Raw genomic sequence first — 17169 nt, 5'->3', positions numbered from 1 at the left:
CACAAAGTCTGGTCCACGTTATTTTCATTCATTGTTTATTACTTTCTAGTTATTGATCATATTTGCCCTAGAACTGATATAATAATCATTCACTCGTCCTAAAGTGGGGTATACGTCAGTTATACCCACACGTACACCCACACTTACTCGGTGTATCGGTGATTATCTCAACAGGTTTGGTCGTGAGAAGCCAGGACCAAAACTGTGGGTCTATTCACCGATACACCTCGTAAAGTGTGGGTATGACTATTACGTGCATGTGTATGTGTAATACACTGCATGTGGGCATGCTCGTGTGGACGCTAAGCGTGTGTCCATGTGCGTATTATATGTATGTATCTTCATTTCGTATAGCATGTCAGTCATCAAACTCGGAGCCACTTTTAGCACACTTTTATTCATTTATAAACACATTATTTCGGCTTTTGTTTTGTAATTTTATTCCTTCTTTTTGTTAAATATTCTTGAAAAATCGTAACCAAAAACACAGTCCGTAATTTATTGCACGAATAAACAACAACAACAATAACAACAAATTAAAAATGTTACTAATTATACTCAAGCCACGTGAGTATACAGCAAATGTAAATGTGACAATTAGTTTTCATGGAATAAACTCTGTAAACACACACACACACACACACACACACACACACACACACACACACACACAGCGAGAGAGAGAGAGAGAGAGAGAGAGAGAGAGAGAGAGAGAGAGAGATACGTACACACACACACACACACACACACACACACACACAGAGAGAGAGAGAGAGACACAAATAGCAAAAAAAACCTGCCAATCAGAACACAGAAACCTAAAATCAATGTGAACTTTCACAATGAAGATAACCGGTTTCATTTGATTTCACTAAACGTCCCGAGGGGTGACAAGTATCGACTGAACGGAGTTTAGTAGGCGGGTGATCACCACAACACGACACGGCTGCCACGTCATTCAACTACCACCCCGTAATTAAAAGATGTCATCTTTGGAAGGAAAACAGAAATAGGAATCTAAATATAAGGCGTTTGGTATATGACCAATCTAATTAAAATGAGCTCCACTATTACACGTGGACTCAGTAGAGCTAATCCGATTGGTATAATATCACGAATGTTGTAGCCATAATGAAACAGTTTTGGTTTTCAGAGACGCAATGTTCTTCTTAACATTAGTACACGTACTGGTTTATGTGGGGTTTTTGTTCCGCATGCAGTTGTTTTAATGTAAAAATAAGCCAATTTCATACACCGACTAAGTCGTAAATTTACTGAATAATGGTGGGCGAGGTTAAATGAGGAAATAGTGCGCAACATTATTGGTACCTTAAATAAAGGAAGGACATGTTTTATTTAACGACGCACTCAACACATTTTATTTATGGTTATATGGTGTTGGACATATGATTAAGGATCACACAGATATTGAAGGAAGAAACCCGCTGTCGCCACTTCATGGGCTACACTTTTCTGTTAGCAGAAAGGGATCTTTTATGTACACCATCCCATAGACAGGATATCACAGACTACGGTCTTTGATGTACCAGTCGTGGTGCACTGGCTGGAGTGAGAAATAGCCCAATGAGTCCACTGACGGGGATCGATTGGTACCTTAAATAAAGGCCCGTTTGTAATTTTATTTAATTATTTATTTATTTATTTATTTATTTATTTAATAAAACTACTTCGTTTTAAACTCAGGGCAGGACGTAGCCCCGTGGTAAAGCGTTTGCCTGATGTACAGTAGGTCTGGGATCAACCCCCGTCGGTGGGCTCACTGGGCTATTTCTTATTCCAGTCCGTGCACCACGACTGCTATATCAAAGGTCGTGGTATGTGCTATCATGTGTGGAATCGTGCATATTCCCTTGCTACTAATAGGAAAATTTGGCGTGTTTTTCATATAAGACTATATGTCAAAATTATCAAATGTTTGACATCCAATAGCCGATGATTCATAATTCAATGGGCTCTAGTGGTGTCATTAAATAAAACAAGAAAATAAATCATTTTAAACTCAAATATCAGTTTAATATCTCTGTTTCCAAAGATATTCATTGCGACACAAGACTATTTTCGCTGTCGTTCATGTGCAAATGTTTCCGAGACTTGCTTCAAATAAGACTCCTTCTACTGTGGTTCATGTGTAACCGTTTTCAAAACATACTTAAAATGTCGCTTAAGCTGTCTTGTACACAAATACATGTATTTCAAAGAAACATTCCTGACTTTGTAGACAGCGCAGTATTGTGTTTGGCCATCAGAGCCCTTGAACGATTAACATTATACACGAATTACATTTCCTTACTTAGTATATCAATGACGTCACAACAAATGTTCTTCAGGTCATCCTAATGTTTTTATCTCAAAGTATATTTTTTAAAATTCCGAAATACTTGTAAAATGTAAAATCCAGTAATAACAATACAGATCACTATGTCTCAGAATGGATCGATTCCCGTCGGTGGGTCCTTTGGGCTATTTCTCGTTCCAGCCAGTGCACCACGACTGGTATATCAAAGGTCGTGGTATGTACTACCCTGTCTGTATCGAAAAGAGTAGCCCACGAAGTGGCGACAGCGGGTTTCCTCTCTCAATATTTGTGTGCGCCATATAACCGTAAATAATATGTGTTGAGTGCGTCGTTAAATAAAACAATTCCTTTCTTCCCCTCCTTGCTCAAGCATATTATCTTTCTTCTTCTTTTTTTTCAATATATTTTGTTGGAAGCATGTCTCGACCCCCTCCATATAAACTTCGTACGTCACGGTCTAGATCTCACCCTTGCTAACAAAAACCAATCCCCGCACACACGCCTACACTATGTTGGAAAATTACAAATGTGTTATTTCGTTTGCGGCCATCTTGGAAGTATTCGTCTGGAGAAAAAAATGCCATCATATCTGTTTAATCGATGAAAGTTTACCTTTTACAAACATTTGACAGGCAATTGCGCATTATTCGATATAATATCTGTACAATCTAAAGCCAGTATGGCGGCTATATTGTATGTTGATAAAAATGGAAGTCGTCGTCATTGTAAAATATATGACACAGCAGTCAAATAATAAATATCGCATGACCATACATTTATTCATGTTTCAAACATATCAGATACGTTGCTTATTTATAGGACGTTATTTAATTTGTTATGCAATTAGTAATTTACTGTTTTGTTGAAATAGGATTTGTATGTCGGCTTATCATTTAAACGTTTTATTAGGTAATAAATCAGTTCTGAATTCGTCACGGGAATTGCTGACAACATTTTAACACGCATGCACGCAGCCACACAGATGCACATTATTTTTGTTTTAACGTGACTGTCTTTATAGTCATTTAAGATTTGAACACGCTGTGCTAGGAACATATATACTATCTTGGCCGTCTCACCAGGAAAAGGGTTAATAATCAGTTGTTAGTGCCTACTGACAGAAATGTCATTGTGGAGGTCCTACACCTTCATATTAAACGTTTGAAACATCTGTGTGAGAGCCGGTACCGCGATGCGAACCCAGTACCTATCGGCCTTAAAACATATGTTTTGAACTCTACACCACCAAAGTGGGTACACACATCGAGTAATCGGCGTTTAGGTCATTCATAACCATTATAAAGTGAAAAACACCACTGACGAGCTATCAATTCAGCGCTCTTTTCACGCTCGTCGACAGTTGGTTCTTTAGAAATCCGTGTTTTAGCGACTCCTTTTACCGACAGCAGCACTACTTAGATTTCAATAATCAAACCGCAATTAAGGTTTTTAAAAACCCGCACAACATTATGGTCGCTGAGCAGATATTTTGTAGATTAACACTTTGGGGGGATTAAGACGGATCAGAATTATTGTATGTACCATCGATCTCTGATCCACTTTTAAAACGCTTGTAGGTACTGGTCTCGAATCCTAGCTATAACTCAGAGTGTATTTCTCCGTGGACTTTACCGACTTTATCCTCTCTAAATAACAATAATAATGTATGTGAATTTTAAAAATACTTACTGTAACGTTTTATTATTCCATTTTATTTTAATTTTTTAACGCTATAGTTTTAAAAATAAAAATGCAGTTTCTATATCCGTTCTATCAACCACCATCCCCCGGTCTTGAAAATATTCCTCTGTGAGTTCGGTCGGGGGGGGGGGGGGGGGGGGGGGGGGGGGGGGGGCGGCGGGGTAGGAGTGGAGTCCCAGACAGACATGCTTCAACCTTCAGCGGATTTAAACATGTGTTAAATGGTTAACTTATTGGTTATATGCATCGACTGTTTATAATTTTATTATTCTATTGATTTATGTAAGTGAATTATTTATTATTACAAACTAATTGCCCCGCAAATAAGATATGACTAAGGTCATTCATGTGTCCGTCGTACAACACTGGGCAGAGCAAAGAAAACAAAGTTAAAAGAGGTCTACTTAAGGGCGATTCGATCAGGTGAACCTTCGCACCTCAGGTACCATCCCGTCTCGGAATAGGCTACTGGCGAAGTCAGAGATTAGTGGTGGGAGTGCCTGAACCTTCAGTATATATGGGCATGTAAAACAAACTTTCCCATCCCATCCCAGCACCTCAGGTAGACACATTAAAAGTTAATCAAACCAGTTAATTATTTTAAGCCGGTGACCCACTGCGGATCCTATCATGCAAATACAATTGTTTTATTTGGAACAAGAAGACCTAGACTACGATTCCCCTTCATTATTTAGGAACAATGACAGGAGCCGTGGAGTCATACACCCCGTGTCATTTCTACCGGTTGATATTATAGGTTATCATTGCAAAATCTGACGGGAGCCCTGGAGTCATGCACCCTGTGTCATTTCTACAGGTTGATATTACAGGTTATCATTGCAAAATCTGACGGAAGCCCTGGAGTCATGCACCCTGTGTCATTTCTACAGGTTGATATTACAGGTTATCATTGCAAAATCTGACGGAAGCCCTGGAGTCATGCACCCTGTGTCATTTCTACAGGTTGATATTACAGGTTATCATTGCAAAATCTGACGGAAGCCCTGGAGTCATGCACCCTGTGTCATTTCTACAGGTTGATATTACAGGTTATCATTGCAAAATCTGACGGAAGCCCTGGAGTCATGCACCCTGTGTCATTTCTACAGGTTGATATTACAGGTTATCATTGCAAAATCTGACGGAAGCCCTGGAGTCATGCACCCTGTGTCATTTCTACAGGTTGATATTACAGGTTATCATTGCAAAATCTGACGGAAGCCCTGGAGTCATGCACCCTGTGTCATTTCTACAGGTTGATATTACAGGTTATCATTGCAAAATCTGACGGAAGCCCTGGAGTCATGCACCCTGTGTCATTTCTACAGGTTGATATTACAGGTTATCATTGCAAAATCTGACGGAAGCCCTGGAGTCATGCACCCTGTGTCATTTCTACAGGTTGATATTACAGGTTATCATTGCAAAATCTGACGGAAGCCCTGGAGTCATGCACCCTGTGTCATTTCTACAGGTTGATATTACAGGTTATCATTGCAAAATCTGACGGAAGCCCTGGAGTCATGCACCCTGTGTCATTTCTACAGGTTGATATTACAGGTTATCATTGCAAAATCTGACGGAAGCCCTGGAGTCATGCACCCTGTGTCATTTCTACAGGTTGATATTACAGGTTATCATTGCAAAATCTGACGGAAGCCCTGGAGTCATGCACCCTGTGTCATTTCTACAGGTTGATATTACAGGTTATCATTGCAAAATCTGACGGAAGCCCTGGAGTCATGCACCCTGTGTCATTTCTACAGGTTGATATTACAGGTTATCATTGCAAAATCTGTTGTAGTAACATATAGAACCCAATTTCATAAACCATCGTAAACCTGGTTTTGCGCGTAAATTTACGACTAAACCACAATTCGTAATTCAATTATAGTACAATAAATACAGTTAGAAGTACACATATTTCTTCTCTTTTTTTTTTCTTTAATAAATAGATGTCAACCACGTGTAAACGTGTGGCCGGTGTAACTGCTAGTCGCAGACGTAAACTTACGATGTTTAGTGAAATAGATGCCAAACACGTGTAAACGTATGCCCGGTATAACTGCTAGTTACAGACGTAAACTTACGATGTTTAGTGAAATAGATGCCAAACACGTGTAAATGTATGCCCGGTATAACTGCTAGTTACAGACGTAAACTTACGATGTTTAGTGAAATAGATGCCAAACACGTGTAAATGTATGCCCGGTATAACTGCTAGTTACAGACGTAAACTTACGATGTTTAGTGAAATAGATGCCAAACACGTGTAAACGTATGCCCGGTATAACTGCTAGTTACAGACGTAAACTTACGATGTTTAGTGAAATAGATGCCAAACACGTGTAAATGTATGTATAACTGCTAGTTACAGACGTAAACTTACGATGTTTAGTGAAATAGATGCCAAACACGTGTAAACGTATGCCCGGTGTAACTGCTAGTTACAGACGTAAACTTACGATGTTTAGTGAAATAGATGCCAAACACGTGTAAACGTATGCCCGGTATAACTGCTAGTTACAGACGTAAACTTACGATGTTTAGTGAAATAGATGCCAAACACGTGTAAACGTATGCCCGGTGTAACTGCTAGTTACAGACGTAAACTTACGATGTTTAGTGAAATAGATGCCAAACACGTGTAAACGTATGTCCGGTATAACTGCTAGTCGTAGACGTAAACTTACGATGTTTAGTGAAATAGATGCCAAACACGTGTAAATGTATACCCGGTATAACTGCTAGTTACAGACGTAAACTTACGATGTTTAGTGAAATAGATGCCAAACACGTGTAAACGTATGCCCGGTATAACTGCTAGTCGTAGACGTAAACTTACGATGTTTAGTGAAATAGGCTCAGAAGCTTGAATGAAGGTTTTGTTAGTAGTAAACAATAATGACAAACCACACAGTGTGTGGCAATATGTTTTGCTAGTAGTAAACAATATTGACAAACCACAAAGTGTGTGGCAATATGTTTTGCTAGTAGTAAACAATACTGACAAACCATAAAGTGTGTGGCAATATGTTTTGCTAGTAGTAAACAATACTGACAAACCACAAAGTGTGTGGCATATGTTTTGCTAGTAGTAAACAATACTGACAAACCACAAAGTGTGTGGCAATATGTTTTGGTAGTAGTAAACAATACTGACAAACCACAAAGTGTGTGGCAATATGTTTTGTTAGTAGTAAGCAATACTGACACACCATAAAGTGTGTGGCAATATGTTTTGTAAATCCCTTTGAAACGCATGCGGGAAATATAAATCATTGACATTCATGGGCACTAGGTAGTAGGAATAGTGCTCGAAGTTGTGAAAGATCAGAAAGGGCTTGTTGTAGTTCTCAAGCTGAAGACCAAAACATCTACATTGACTTATCCAATTGTATTTAACATATTGTATTGCAATGCCTCTAATATAGCATATTTATCATTCCAGTCAGTGCACCACGACTGGTATATCAAAGACCGTGGTACATACTACCCTGTCTGTGGGATGGTGCATATAAAAGAGTAGCCCGTGAAGTGGCGACAGCGGGTTTCCTCTCTTAATATCTGTGTGGTTCTTAACCATATGTCTGACGCCATATAACCGTAAATAAAATGTGTTGCGTGCGTTGTTAAATAAAACATTTCATCTTTCTAATATAGCAATCGTGGACAATTAGTGATTAGAACTGAAAAATCTCTATATGTCTGATAACCTATTACAAACGTTTTATAAAACTAAGAATTTGTTTGATTAACGACACCACTAGATCACATTTATTTATTTATTAAAGATCGGCTGTTGGATGCCAAACAGTTGGTAATTTTTATAAATAGTCTTAAAGAAACGCGCTATACTTGTTTTACGTTAATATCAAGGAATCTTTTATATACACCATCCCATAGACAGGATAGCACATACCACAGTCTTTGATATACTAGTCGTCGTGAAGTTTTATCAGTGACGTTACTATATCCCCACGAACATTTGAATTTAGACATTTTACTAATGCGCTATATCCCATTTTCAAAATGAACGTTAGTGAAGACATATTTCCAATGAACTATATCCCACAAGCACTCTAGTGGGATGCTTTACCAATATACAAAAGGGTCCATACACACTTTGGTCCGATATTTTACCAATATACAAAAGGGTCCATACACACTTTGGTCCGATATTTTACCAATATACAAAAGGGTCCATACACACTTTGGTCCGATATTTTACCAATATACAAAAGGGTCCATACACACTTTGGTCCGATATTTTACCAATATACAAAAGGGTCCATACACACTTTGGTCCGATATTTTACCAATATACAAAAGGGTCCATACACACTTTGGTCCGATATTTTACCAATATACAAAAGGGTCCATACACACTTTGGTCCGATATTTTACCAATATACAAAAGGGTCCATACACACTTTGGTCCGATATTTTACCAATATACAAAAGGGTCCATACACACTTTGGTCCGATATTTTACCAATATACAAAAGGGTCCATACACACTTTGGTCCGATATTTTACCAATATACAAAAGGGTCCATACACACTTTGGTCCGATATTTTACCAATATACAAAAGGGTCCATACACACTTTGGTCCGATATTTTACCAATATACAAAAGGGTCCATACACACTTTGGTCCGATATTTTACCAATATACAAAAGGGTCCATACACACTTTGGTCCGATATTTTACCAATATACAAAAGGGTCCATACACACTTTGGTCCGATATTTTACCAATATACAAAAGGGTCCATACACACTTTGGTCCGATATTTTACCAATATACAAAAGGGTCCATACACACTTTGGTCCGATATTTTACCAATATACAAAAGGGTCCATACACACTTTGGTCCGATATTTTACCAATATACAAAAGGGTCCATACACACTTTGGTCCGATATTTTACCAATATACAAAAGGGTCCATACACACTTTGGTCCGATATTTTACCAATATACAAAAGGGTCCATACACACTTTGGTCCGATATTTTACCAATATACAAAAGGGTCCATACACACTTTGGTCCGATATTTTACCAATATACAAAAGGGTCCATACACACTTTGGTCCGATATTTTACCAATATACAAAAGGGTCCATACACACTTTGGTCCGATATTTTACCAATATACAAAAGGGTCCATACACACTTTGGTCCGATATTTTACCAATATACAAAAGGGTCCATACACACTTTGGTCCGATATTTTACCAATATACAAAAGGGTCCATACACACTTTGGTCCGATATTTTACCAATATACAAAAGGGTCCATACACACTTTGGTCCGATATTTTACCAATATACAAAAGGGTCCATACACACTTTGGTCCGATATTTTACCAATATACAAAAGGGTCCATACACACTTTGGTCCGATATTTTACCAATATACAAAAGGGTCCATACACACTTTGGTCCGATATTTTACCAATATACAAAAGGGTCCATACACACTTTGGTCCGATATTTTACCAATATACAAAAGGGTCCATACACACTTTGGTCCGATATTTTACCAATATACAAAAGGGTCCATACACACTTTGGTCCGATATTTTACCAATATACAAAAGGGTCCATACACACTTTGGTCCGATATTTTACCAATATACAAAAGGGTCCATACACACTTTGGTCCGATATTTTACCAATATACAAAAGGGTCCATACACACTTTGGTCCGATATTTTACCAATATACAAAAGGGTCCATACACACTTTGGTCCGATATTTTACCAATATACAAAAGGGTCCATACACACTTTGGTCCGATATTTTACCAATATACAAAAGGGTCCATACACACTTTGGTCCGATATTTTACCAATATACAAAAGGGTCCATACACACTTTGGTCCGATATTTTACCAATATACAAAAGGGTCCATACACACTTTGGTCCGATATTTTACCAATATACAAAAGGGTCCATACACACTTTGGTCCGATATTTTACCAATATACAAAAGGGTCCATACACACTTTGGTCCGATATTTTACCAATATACAAAAGGGTCCATACACACTTTGGTCCGATATTTTACCAATATACAAAAGGGTCCATACACACTTTGGTCCGATATTTTACCAATATACAAAAGGGTCCATACACACTTTGGTCCGATATTTTACCAATATACAAAAGGGTCCATACACACTTTGGTCCGATATTTTACCAATATACAAAAGGGTCCATACACACTTTGGTCCGATATTTTACCAATATACAAAAGGGTCCATACACACTTTGGTCCGATATTTTACCAATATACAAAAGGGTCCATACACACTTTGGTCCGATATTTTACCAATATACAAAAGGGTCCATACACACTTTGGTCCGATATTTTACCAATATACAAAAGGGTCCATACACACTTTGGTCCGATATTTTACCAATATACAAAAGGGTCCATACACACTTTGGTCCGATATTTTACCAATATACAAAAGGGTCCATACACACTTTGGTCCGATATTTTACCAATATACAAAAGGGTCCATACACACTTTGGTCCGATATTTTACCAATATACAAAAGGGTCCATACACACTTTGGTCCGATATTTTACCAATATACAAAAGGGTCCATACACACTTTGGTCCGATATTTTACCAATATACAAAAGGGTCCATACACACTTTGGTCCGATATTTTACCAATATACAAAAGGGTCCATACACACTTTGGTCCGATATTTTACTAATATACAAAAGGGTCCATACACACTTTGGTCCGATATTTTACCAATATACAAAAGGGTCCATACACACTTTGGTCCGATATTTTACCAATATACAAAAGGGTCCATACACACTTTGGTCCGATATTTTACCAATATACAAAAGGGTCCATACACACTTTGGTCCGATATTTTACTAATATACAAAAGGGTCCATACACACTTTGGTCCGATATTTTACCAATGGAAATCATCCTTACACTCACTTCAGCAATGCATTTTACCAATGAACTTCACTTCGGGCACTTCTGCATGCACTTCAGAGGGCTGTTTGTTTACCAATGAACTTCACTTCGAGCACTTCTGCATGCACTTCAGAGGGCTGTTTGTTTAGCAATGAGCTACAATTCCGCACGCACTTCAGTCGGAAGTTTTACTCCCCAAAAAGAAATGTTTCACTCAACAACTTAAAGGCACAGACCCCAGTTTCAGCCCGTGAAAATGGACACTACGTTTAGTTAGAAACCTGCAACGCACATTTGGATAAGATTATAACAAAATAGAGAAGCTAAAGTCTGTAGTGTTTAAACAGGGAATGTAAAATAACTAGAGCTTGTCTCGATAGCCATTACTTCTCAGACGAGCGTACGTTTTTAAAAAATTTAAAAATGCATTTTGAGGTATTGCAAAAACCTGTATGATCAGAACCACTGTACTAAAATTAATATTCTAAAAAATAAAATGTAAGTACGTCTAATTTAAATGATCAAAAACAGCTATAATAGTGAAAAAATACTTTAAATTACTGTTACATGTATTTGGCGTCGGACCAATGGATTATATTCTTATATGCGTTTCACTGGAATAGTTTAGTAACAAAAGCTATTCACACTTTATGATTTGTCAGTATTGAATTGTATACCACTAACAAAGCGTATCTGTATATTACTATCTTGTATATATAACACAACCAACGCAGGATACGTCAAATTTACATCATTCTTTTATAAAAAATTAAAAAGAGAAGAAAAACTCGAAGGAAATTGTTTATTTTTGATGGTTTCGATTAATGCTGCATATTAGCAAACAAAACACATTTTCCTTCGTCGTTTTGCCTGCAAGAAAATATCAATATCACTTAATTGACAATAAAATATATGTTTCCCATGAACTGTTTTCCATGGTTTTATCCAGGTTTTGTTATTATTATATAAGTGGGCGTGCTGTACATTTATTATCCATTATAGTTCAGATGAGACACGACAAAGCAATTTGTAGTGACGTCTTTCAATAACGTCTATAGAACGTTCTTCCGATTTACTTCCAAACTGACTTCATTCATCCGTCTCGTGTCTTTCAAGGTTCCCTCGGTTAGTCTTTCTGAATTTGTACAATCTCGTGTTAAGTCCTTCAGGAAAAAAGAAATAGAATTGGGAGCGAGACAGGGGAGATATATGATATTGGGAGATAAAAGGCCGCGGAATGAACAAAACAGTTTAATAGGACATGCTTCTCGCATTGATGTCTAATTATAGATGGTCTAACGAACTTTCTGGGATATTGCAAATACAATTTTCAAAAACAAATCATATCAAAAATGGAGTAAGGACTATGGGGGTTCGTTCAATAAATAAAGTTACAGTTTATTTTGTTCAGCGACACCACTAGAGTACATTGATTTATTAATCATCGGCTATTGGGTGTCAAACGTTTGGTAAATTTGAGATAAATATAGTCTTAGAGAGGAAACCTGCAGCATTTGTTCCATTAGTAGCAAGGATCTTTTATATGCACCATCCCACAGACAGGATAGCTTTGGTATACCAGTCGTGGTGTACTGCCTGGGACGAGAAATAGCCTAATGGGCCCACCGACGGAGATCGATCCCACACCGACCGCGCATCAAGCGACCGCTTTACCACTGGGCTAGGTACCGCCCCCGATCAATAATTAAATAAGTGAAAATAGTGCACTTCTCCTGCCCCATCCCTCCCCCCTCCCATGTAACGTTTTGTAACGGTATGACCACATCTCCATTTAAAAAGGGCGGGATCTGGCTCAGTCTGTAAATAAGTGAAAATAGTGCACTTCTCCTCCCCACTCCCCTCCCTCCCATGTAACGTTTTGTAACGGTATGACCACATCTCCATTTAAAAAGGGCGGGATCTGGCTCAGTCTGTAAATAAGTGAAAATAGTGCACTTCTCCTCCCCACTCCCCTCCCTCCCATGTAACGTTTTGTAACGGTATGACCACATCTCCATTTAAAAAGGGCGGGATCTGGCTCAGTCTGTAAATAAGTGAAAATAGTGCACTTGCCCTCCGGAGAAAACCCGTTCATTGAGGTCGATCGATCCTAGAATCCATCGCATCTCATGTGAGTGTTCTACCACCAAGCTACACTCTGCCTTCGACGAAGAAATATTTGGGTGGCAGACGATAAATTGGCGCAAAACAGACGATTGGTTCCGTTCAGTCATAATCATTTTATTTCAACTTATTGTCATGTTTATATCTAATTAAGGTTCAAGCACGCTGTCCTGGGCACACACTTCAGCTATCTTATCTTGTCTGGCTGTCCAGAACAGTGGGTTAGTTATTAGTTGTTAGTGGCTAGTGAGAGAAAAGATGGTGCAGTAGTCTTACACCTATCCACTGAGTTGTTAAAATTCTCTCTCTCTCTCTCTCTCTCTCTCTCTCTCTCTCTCTCTCTCTCTCTCTCTCTCTCTCTATATATATATATATATATATATATATATATCTCACGACACCATCGAGGCATTAAGAACACTTGCGTCTGACAGAGTGTCGGTGTGTAAAATCGGAACATGACAATGCCAGATATTTCATGCTTGATTTTTAAAATCAAGACGATATCGGTGCTGTACCTAACCTAAAGTAATGCGGGAGGAGGGCTGCATGGCCACGTTTCCCGAAGCGATCTTAGCGCTATGATCATCGTAAGTGCATAATATAGTTACAGGTTAATAACATTTAAAATCAAAAACAGCTAACAACAAGCGCAGTAATATGGTGTCTTCTTCAACTAGATGCAAAGGTAATTTTAAAGCAAATTGACACAGTTTTTCTTTCTGAGAGGAGTGGTCTGCTTGCTGTCAACCTCGCTAGGTGCTGACAGCTGATAATACGTTTAGTTCAGGCTTGGATGTAATTTGTCTGCTTTTAATCAATCATGGTGCTTGACAGGATAATTAATATTTAACAATAAAAAAGAGTCAAAACCAAAATTAGTCTTCTGTATAATAATAAAAACAAACAAAATTATCGTCGTTGGGAAAATTTTTATAGAAACAATTTATGATCTGCATGGTAACTGTCTTAATCTGAATGATGAAACCGTAATACGTGATCAGGGACGTATCTCTGCACAATGCATTTGGCAAAATAGTGGTCGATTGCATGAATATCTATCTAGTGTCTCGTCTGTAGGAGGACAGCCACTCCCGAGGAGATCCTTTACTGGAGATTCCATCCCTATTGCACCGCGACACAGAGGGATGGAGTAATTTAAACTCCTTCTAAATATAACGGAAGGTATGTATTCTTTAACGCATGAAATTTGGTAACGAATACACATTAATCTGTTAAAGGGACAGACTCTAGTGTTTAAACACTACAGCATATTTTTCACTATTAGAGCCGTTTACGATCACTGAAATCAAACATTACTTACATTTTATTCTTTAGATTATCCATTTCCGTAGAACCGAAGTGTTTCTGGTCATCCTGGTGTTTCTAATACCAAACAATGCATTTTTCACATTTTTAAAAACGCACGTGCGTCTGAGAAGTAGCGGTTTATTGGTTCGAATTCTAATCTATTTTTAAGGATCTTTCCCGTTTTAACGTCACAAACTCTTCTTCCACACTATTGTAATTTAAATGAGTTCCAGGTTTGTAAATTAACTAAACTTAGTGTCCATTTTTTACGGGTTAAAACTAGATTCTACACCTTTAAGTCAAACAAATAAGTTTGCTTTAGCGCAGTTGGTTGACACTCTCACTACAAACCGTTAACACTGTAAGTCACAGCACATTCCGCATGTGTAGACTACACTTTAAAACAATATCTGGACACCATGGACAGTTGCTAGGTACATATCCTAGGGATCTTAGACAAATGTTTATACATATCACATTTAGAATCTCTCGATAGACACGGGGTTACGAGGTTACTAGACATTATTCCAACGTTACAGGTTTGCGTCAGATATATCATGGTAACGGATTAATTTTGTGAGAGACGAAAGCCATTATATCGCATTTGCTACTTTTTGAATAGCAATGAGCTTAAGAGGTATGCCGTGATTGCTAGCCAACAGGAAGAACAGAACGCTCTATCTACCGACGTAGAACGAGACTCGTAGTATTTCCTTGTAAATTGTTTCATGGAAATTTTAAAGACCCAGATTTCATGAATACATGTAATTGCTAGATACGAATCACTTTAAAGAAGTTCCCGTATAGCTGTTGGATGCAAATAATAAGAAATTACGTGTTAACGTTTTAGTTGAGCGATACGAACTATGAAACTTGTAATCAATGAGACTGGGTAAATGTTAAAGAATCTATTTGTCAGACGTCAGTCCAGAAAGGCCCTTGTCTGGATATTCTGGCTAAACGTTAATCTAGTCTTGTGAAAAATGATATCTATATATAACCTTGCTAGCTTAGACACATTTGTTATAGCAATGGACAAAACGAGATATGCCTATCATATGTACCATGATGTTTTGTTTTGGTGGGGTTTTTTTTTTTTTAAATCTACTCAATTTATTGCTGAAGGCAGATTAAATGATTAAATATAATCAACTTACCTTCACTAAAAACGACAAGGAGAACGAAAATCACGGCCTTTGATGGACGAAAACTGATCATGTTATGTTGTTTGGTTTTTTGCAGTTTTTTTTTAACTCCCAATCTTCTTATCAAGTAGCATGCACAGTGACGTTCTATATCTTTCTGCGGCAGAAGACAAGTTGCGGCGGGAAAATCACTTCCAGGCGGGCCACTTAACTTACTCTAACACAACGTGTCAGAACCCGTGCCTTCAAAATTGAGAAGTCGATAAAACAAAAATTTCCTCTGTGGTCCCGAGTATTGCTTTTGCTGGCCGTGTTATGTGGTAGACCAGGCCTATATATTGATAAACCTTTACGGAAATTACAAAGAGTCGCCAAATCCGACCGTAGTAATTTGGCGTTAACCGTTAGGAGAGGCTGGCACGGGAAATGCGTTGGCTATAGCTCCACCCTACATTGGGAAAAGTATCCACGAATAGTGAATGGAACGGCGACTCTGCATCATTAATATTAAACAGCATGCGCGAGTGCTGCTATAATAAGCCCGTGGGTATTAACGGTGGTCCTGATTGCGTGGACGGTTTGCTAACTTGTCGACAAACTTGATGATGAAAGGAACCTCCCACAGATCCGCGTGACCCTTTTGAAGATATTGGTGGATATTTAATCAAGACAAACCTGTTTCATATTTTTGTAGGTTTATTTAATATTGAGATGTATTGCAGCTATGTATGATAGTTAATACAGTCACCCCCCCCCCCCCCCCCCCCCCTTCTTCATTTCCAGCAGAACGGTTTGTGAATCACGGTTCTGTTTAATCGATCGTGGCCACTTAATTGCGTAGGCGAAACTTCGCGCTATTTCTGTTCAGTTCAGTTCAACTTTATGTTCGTGCTTATATCCAATGTTCTGGGCACACCCACCTCAGCTATCTGGGCTGACTGTTCAGGACATAGGGTTCGTTGTTAGTTCGTTAGTGGTTAGTGAGAGAGAAGAAGGTGTAGTGGTCTTACACCTACCCACTGAGTCGTTAAAACACGCACTGGGTGGGAGCCGGTACCGAGCTGCGAACCCTGTACCTACCAGCCTTATGTCCGATGGCTTAACAACGACACCACCACCGAGGCCGGTGGCTATTTCTAATCGTTTTCAAGTTTGGAGAGGTAAACGTATGGAGGTGTGTGTAACTGAGAATCGTAAGCACTCTGTAGTAGCCGGTGTCCAGTTAACGACCGAGAGAATATGACTATGAGAATCGTAAGCACTCTGTAGTAGCCGGTGTCCAGTTAACGACCGAGAGAATATGACTATGACAATCGTAAGCACTCTGTATTAGCCGGTGTCCAGATAACGCCTGAGAGAATATGACTATGACAATCGTAAGCACTCTGTAGTAGCCGGTGTCCAGTTAACGCCTGACAGAATATGACTATGACAATCGTAAGCACTCTGTAGTAGCCGGTGTCCAGTTAACGCCTCAGAGAATATCACTATGAGAATCGTAAGCACTCTGTAGTAGCCGGTGTTCAGTTAACGCCTGAGAGAATATGACTATGACAATCGTAAGCACTCTGTGGTAGCCGGTGTCCAGTTAACGACCGAGAGAATATG

At 38.6% G+C, this 17169-nt stretch overlaps 1 protein-coding gene across 1 annotated transcript in view; it reads right to left on the bottom strand.

Annotated features, from left to right (window-relative positions):
• The window catches only part of LOC121381001 (myomodulin neuropeptides-like), a 68260-nt gene extending 52250 nt beyond the window's left edge, over nt 1-16010 (bottom strand). Inside the window, exon 1 of the mRNA XM_041510073.1 lies at nt 15574-16010. Within this exon, the coding sequence (XP_041366007.1) occupies nt 15574-15634 (61 nt within the window). The 5' untranslated portion in view covers nt 15635-16010. The remainder of the gene's footprint in view (nt 1-15573) is intronic.
• Between the last annotated feature and the right edge of the window lie 1159 nt (nt 16011-17169).

This window comes from Gigantopelta aegis, chromosome 9, assembly GCF_016097555.1.
Source record: "Gigantopelta aegis isolate Gae_Host chromosome 9, Gae_host_genome, whole genome shotgun sequence".
Classification (NCBI taxonomy): domain Eukaryota; kingdom Metazoa; phylum Mollusca; class Gastropoda; order Neomphalida; family Peltospiridae; genus Gigantopelta; species Gigantopelta aegis.
Note: the sequence above shows the minus strand (reverse complement) of the source record. Positions and strands in the feature narration are given on the sequence as shown.